The 7,141-nt window shown below is 32.7% G+C and overlaps 1 protein-coding gene across 1 annotated transcript in view; it reads left to right on the forward strand.

Annotated features, from left to right (window-relative positions):
• Nucleotides 1-3,278: 3,278 nt before the first annotated feature.
• The window catches only part of LOC108751473 (low density lipoprotein receptor adapter protein 1-like), a 71,450-nt gene continuing 67,587 nt past the window's right edge, over nucleotides 3,279-7,141 (forward strand). The window contains exon 1 of the mRNA XM_018491702.1: nucleotides 3,279-3,532. Within this exon, the coding sequence (XP_018347204.1) occupies nucleotides 3,490-3,532 (43 nt within the window). The 5' untranslated portion in view covers nucleotides 3,279-3,489. The remainder of the gene's footprint in view (nucleotides 3,533-7,141) is intronic.

Consider the following 7,141-nt stretch of genomic DNA (forward strand, 5'->3'; position numbering starts at 1 on the left):
TAATGCGCGCTCACAACCGACTTTGCCTCCAAGTCTGGATGTTAGTTCTTCTCCGTGCTGCCGCTCGCGAATTTTAATCGAGAATCGTAGCAGCTCGAACGCGTACCAGAAGTTACGAATAGAAGGGTATGGGAAGAAGAGGGCTTTAACTTCGCTCCGAAACTGGATTTCCTCGAGAAACTCGGACTCATTTTCTACAAGCGATTCGTCGAAAAGTCGCTGCGAGAGTTGCTTATTTTAAAAGCGTCGCAGAACGGAACGTTTCAACGATTATGAGAAGAAATCTTACTCTTATTACAGACATTTGAAGAGAGCGCGCTTCGTCATTGAGTTTTATATAATATCGTGTTTCCAAAGTGGAGACGATATAAATTAAAACACTTTTAGTATCAAAATGAAAATTAAATACTTTTAACTTTGAAAAATCACAATAAGATTATCATATTCAGAATATTATAGAATTCTAATTATATAATAGCTATATTTAGAATATTAATATATGAGGAGCACTTTACATTTAAATTATAATTTAATAATTGTACAAAAAATAAACGGGAACTCAGCAATGTGTGTGTGTGTGTGTGTGTGTGTGTGTGTGTGTGTGTGTGTGTGTGTGTGTGTAAAAAAAAATACTATTTTTAACTAGTGTCTCTAGTTTTCAATATAAAACTGGCGCTCATTTTGGCAACTTTTACATATTCCTTGCGAAAAGATCTTTTCACTGCATAGAAATACAAAAGTTGCCGGAACAATAGCGCTCGTGTACTGAAAGCCAGAGAGTTTACGTTGAAAAATAATATGACTCATGCTGCTGTGTTTCTTTTTGCACATACGTTGAATTATAATTTAAATGTAAATATTTATCTTAATAATATTATCTTTTGTAAATAAATATGTTATCTTTTTGTAAACACTAATTATCAAAGCATAATATAAATATTTTAGGAGGTGATATATTTTGATATGTTTGATTACAATACGAATTTATTAAATAAATTGTGCACATAGTTACAATTATCGTAAACTAAACATTATATCGTTTCGTTGTTATATTACTTAATATTTTTTTAAATATTTATAAATACTTCAAAATTTCTTGTTTTTATTAGTAAGAAAAACTTGAGATAAAGCAAAATATAAAAATAAAAGAAATATGTTTCTCCATTGAGCAATGCAAAATTACCTTAACGTTATTATTCAATATTAACCTAGAACGTCGTGAAACTTTAATGAAAAGCGCATTACGCAGAAAGTCCCGCGTGGTAAGCCCGACAAGCTCGAACTCGAGCGTCTGTTTCCAACTACATAGATCGGCTTCGTTGAGAGGTGTGACATCTGTGCATCGCGTGTCGTCCCTTTACTAAGTTAATTATACTTTCAAATTGCACTTTACGCTTATTTACAAGCACTTTGCCAAGTTTCGGATGTCCAATCCGCGGTGATGTGCCATATATTGTGACAAGAAAACCTGCTAAGATAAATATATATGGGCTGGCATCATCGCATTATACATATGTTAAATGTAACGTCCCGCGAATTAGGTTTTTGCTAAATGAAATTGGTTAAAAAACATTTACAAAAAATATATATATTAAGTATGTAAAAAATATTTACATGTATGTATACCTATACATATAAAATTCACGGATAAAATTCTATAGACTTTTGTGGAATTTTGTTAAAAATTTAAAAACATCAAGAGACTTCAGAATTTTACTCGATACATATATGTATGTACATACTTTTATACATCTTTGACATGCATATTTATTACATTTAATTTTTATATTGATCCACAGTATTTATTACCGTAATATATTTAATAGATAATTATTTATTTTTCAAAAGTAGACTCTGTCTCCTATTCTGAATAAAAAATTAAATCGCGAGTGATTAGAATCTCGGTATTGCGCGTTTACGATTTTGCTAATTCAAACTCGGAAAAAGCTGTGCTTTTATGGTTAAGCTGTGCTCGAAATATTCAGCCAGGGTCGCCTCTTTTCTGTTATAGTGCGACTTTTCGAGCTTGAACTTTCCAACAATTAACAGAGTCTCGCTCAGCAAGCTAATTGAGTTTTCCTTCCAATTATCTGCGGCCCCGTCCGACAATTACTTTTATATCCGTCTCTTTCTCTCTCTCTCTCTCTCTCTCTCTCTCTCTCTCTATTTTTTTCGTATCGTGTCTTGTCGACTTCGTATTTTCCAATCGCTTCAAAGTCCATTGTAAAGTAAACGGATCCGCGAATACCCAAAGGATGGTAGTCTAAGCTAACCTGACCGAGGTTAACTTCTTTACCGAGTTTAGATAAGAGGGATCGGGGCTAAAGTCTCAACCACCGTCTGGGCTGTTCAATTTCTACTCTTTTTTTTCTTGCCGTTCTATTTACGGTCATGAAGAAGATTGTGCGGTTCTTGCCGAATCCTTTAGTGGAGATAGGATGACGACCGAGAACAATTCTTAAGTCCTGAGAGGGACTCAATAGATTGTATCAGCGATAAGATATTTCCGATAACCGGTATACTACAAAATCACGAATTGTCCTGAAAAAGAGGCTTTGGAATGTAGTAAAGAATATCTGATAGAATTAATGATAGTGTCCATGAGATGAGGCAGTTTTTGAATAACGGTATACCATAAGAGAAATGAAAATAAATTCATTTGCCACATTTAAAACTCAAACATATGTCTGATTAATGTCCAATTATTGTAGAATTTATAAAACTTTTTCTTTGCGATAAATTTTACAGAATTTTTAATTTTCATTTCTTTCAATTTCAATAATTCTAAAGTTAACATATTAAATTTGAATTTGATTGTGCCAAACTGGAGCATGCATGTGTTAACGAATTAAAAGTTTGAATATTATATCTACCTTCACACAATGATACTATGAAAGTATAATATAATTAAAATATAGAAATGGGAAAAATATCAAACAATAAATGTTGTTTTTATACGGAAATTTAGTTAAAAATTTACTTAAACAAAAAAAGAAAAATATTATAAATTGCATAAAGTAATTAATTTGGTCTGCATCAAAACAATTCATTGACCGAAAAGATGGTGATTCGTTATTCTCATTAATATACCACAAAATAATTACGCTGAGAGACACGAATTAATAGTGTCAGCATCCTCTGTGCGGAGCACGCACGTAATGACCACGCCGGTCGTGATCGCGAGACGTTGGAGGGGGGAAAGGGTTAAGTGGGAAAGCGACGTAACGCGTGCGAGTCCGCCGCGGGGGAGAAGTAGTAAACTTCGCGAGAGTGTGCGACGTATACACGTGTGTGTTGCGCGCCGAGAAACACGAGAGAGAATCACGAAGCACTTTGAGTCGGCACGCTCGTGAACGATCGTCCTCCTTCATTCATTTCGCGCGATCACGCTCTCAGTTGGTGAACGTGGCTCGTCGATCGCGATCGATTGCATATATTGGGTTAATATCTCTACGTCTACGACGTAGTGTTTGGAAGGAGCGAGTCAGCATGCCGTTCTTCAAAAAACTCCGCAGATTTTCCCGCCATAAAAGTGAGTTTTTTTTTTCTGTTTTCAAATTCGATTAAATGCAAAATAAAAGTACGGAGTTTGTGTTTTTCTCGATTGTTATCTTTTTATGTCAGTATATAGAAAGAACGATTTGCGTCTGAAAATAATTTTGTTTGAGTTATTAAAATAATTACCTAGGAATTTCAAGCAATGCTACAAAAAGTTTTTATATTCTAGCATACAGTTTGACATACAGTTGAACATCTTATACATAATTATTTTGATTATTTTGTCTAACAAAATTATTTTTAATCTGTTATCTAGCTAAATTTTTTAATACTTCAGCAAAATCGTCATTTCCGTGTAAATTGTTTCTTACTAGTCTGCAATTACGTTACGTAATTTGTAATGTTGTTCTTCTTTATAATTTTCTTTAACTTTTTAATTTTGGTGCAAAGTTAAAGTCCGACATTTCCTCTTATCGCATTCTATGTGACAAAATTGAAATTAAACAAATATATATAATGAGGCTCGAAAGAATCTATCAGTGAAAAATGTAAAAAAGCTCATCAGAGTCTACATCAGCTATTCGAATGCACAAAATTTTTTTTAATTTTTCGTGTGAATGTAACAAAACAAATAAAATATACATTCCAAAATTGAAATTACTACAATCTTCAACGTATATATAAGTATATTCTAATTATCTCCTACGATATTATATTTTTAGTTCACAGAGAGCAATTTGAAATTCGTTATTTCAGTATATGAGATTATTTTCATCTAATCAATAAAAAATTCTAGTCCGAGGTCATTTTTATTCGCCGCTCGACATTCTCGATACAACATACGACGCTATTTCCTCTCGGCTCCCGTCTCGCTAAGTAGCACATCTCTTCGACTAAAGTCGTTCGTAATCGAATTCCGTCCCGAGACGAGAGGAGAGATTCTTGAAGCGTTGCTCGACGGCGCGCTTCCTTTAAGGGCGCGCGCCTCGATTCGAGGACCATCGCTTTCGTCTTAATGCAGTTTCGAACTGATCGGGATATACCTTCCCTCGGGAGCCAGCGAATCAGCATTTGCGGTGTAATTTGCACGACAACGCGAGCTCAGCTGCTGCCAAACGAAACACTTCCAAGCGATGCGATCTTCTTCGCCGATTATTGCGCACCGATCATCGTAATCAATGTAACGGTGTTATTGAAGACTGGCATTGATTCAAAGTACAGTTGGAAATGCAAACCACCGATTACCGTGAACAAACTCGATTGAGTAGCTAAATGGTTATTGAACAAATTGTCATTAATGCTGTGACTAATTAGAGTTGAATTTACCAATCCATGTGCAAATTTCAGGCATATAATAGATTAAATCAATTAAGTGAAATAATTTTATTTGCCTTGGCTGTAAGGTAATATTTTTTGCAATAAATAATTTACATATTATTAAGATGCTTATTATCATTATTAAAATTGACGACCAATCTAATTTAAGATATTAATATTTCAACTGTGTTTCAAGTTTGACAAAGTGAATCGGCGCGCAGTTTATAAAAGTTAATTTTTATAAACTAAAAAAATGTATTAGCAAAAATATGCATATTAATATTATTAAGCTTTAACCGGAAGATAGAATTATTTCTTTTAATTAATTTTCGTCGATCTAATTTCGAATTATAATAATAAATTAATACATATTTTATGATTTTTACATTCGATTAAATATGATATAACATAAGATATAATACTTTAAAGTATTAAAATAAAGTATTAATACATTTTTTTAGTCTTTATAAATTGTGCGCCGATACAGTTAATACAATTTTATAAATACAATTTTATTCTTTTATATAGTCGATTTATGATTTTTACGTTTAATTAAACGTAACATAATGTAGAATAATTATTAAAGTGACGCTAATATTTTTAAAAATAAAATGTTTAATTTATGCAGAAATCATGATTTGGATAAATCAAGCGGTTTTTTCTCCGAATATTAGATAAAATTCCAATAAGTCTTGAATGTTTTATTTCGAACGTTATATATGTGTTAAAAGAATAACATTTTCAAATTTTTATTTTACAGATCTTGACTTTAATATCTCGTTAAATGTTTTCACAGAGATTGAATGATAAATTATGCAAGTGTAATTCTGACGCACAAATTAAAAATTGTCTCTTGCAATTGTTCGCTAAATTAATGCTCTCGTACGTTACGTACGTTCGTTTTTGTGTAAATGTAAAAAATCGCACGCAGTTTTTGTCTCGATTTTACCGCGAGATTGCGCCGCCCTGCCTTACTGTGAAATAAACGACGCGTGTATCGAATGTGATGAAATATTGAAGTCGCGTATACGCTCGTTTGTGAAGATACGAGTGCGACGTACATTGTGCGTTGTCGCGCATTCTATTTTACAGTGACAACGCCATGTTTACAGTTGTCAAGCTATTCACGTACATCAATCCTCGCTACGTTCTCGCGCTCGGAATAAATATCGGTCAATATTTATTGCGGGGTGTTTGAATTCCACACGTTCCGTTGAGATATAGTGCTCTGAAAATAATAACGCAAATGCGAATTGCGCAATTATGACGAGAAAATCAAAATATTTCCAAGAATTATTATTGATTGTTTCGCTATAGAAAACTGATATTTATTGATTTCAATTAAGGACAATATCATTTTTCTCCTTAATATCTGTTTTATTTTAGTAATTTTCAAACTCAAATCCATATTTTTACAACTAATTTCGAGAGAATCGTGATGAAAGGAAATCGCGATTGGATGTAAGATAAAGAATTCTAATTCATCACTGTTCAAAGATAAATTGAATAAGGAAACATCAGAAAGGAAGAATTTAATCAAGTATATAAAAGAACGTATTTTTCTCTTTTCGACTGAAAGATGACTTATTACGCTGCTGCGGTATTCAATAACTTGCGCTACAAAGAGTTAATTGAGCAACGCGAGATCAACGAGATCAGAAACAACATGTCAGCGTTCTGTCAACGGTATTTTTTTGCATTCAATATTCACTGCAGTAATTTCACCTTATAATTATATATCGTTATTGCGCACGCGTAATTTCCTTTCACTTATAATGGTTAGATGTCTATGGATTTTTAAAATAATTTCGTACAAGCCTTTTCGCTAATTTATATTTAACGACGATAATTCGACACCATGATGTACCAGTTTTTTCTTGTACCAGTTTCCTACGCTACAGTTTTCTTGTACCATATAATTTTCCTCTGTCTGCGTGCAGCTGCTTTACATAATAAATGCAGTTTTCACTTTTCGCTAATCGTGAGTTCTGTCAGAAATCGGTCGATAGTGTAATTCGTCGACCGTAATCTCGCTTCCTCGAATTCGTGATAGCAAGAGCCGTTTACGAATTCGCAGTATTCATAAATATTGCATCAGTTATTTTAGTTTTATTTTAAAAGAAATATTGTTGATTTTGACATTACTGTAAGAATTTCTCGGAAAATTTAGAAATGTTGAAACAAATATTTCTTCTAGAAAACTCGGATATATGTTCTCTTAAAGAAAACGACATATATAAAATGTTTATTTGTCCGTTTCTTTGTAATGTTTCTTGACTCTGACAATTTATATTTTATATATATATATATATATATATATATATAT

This window comes from Trachymyrmex septentrionalis, unplaced genomic scaffold (genome assembly GCF_001594115.1).
Source record: "Trachymyrmex septentrionalis isolate Tsep2-gDNA-1 unplaced genomic scaffold, Tsep1.0 scaffold44, whole genome shotgun sequence".
In the NCBI taxonomy this organism is placed as follows: Eukaryota; Metazoa; Arthropoda; class Insecta; order Hymenoptera; family Formicidae; genus Trachymyrmex; species Trachymyrmex septentrionalis.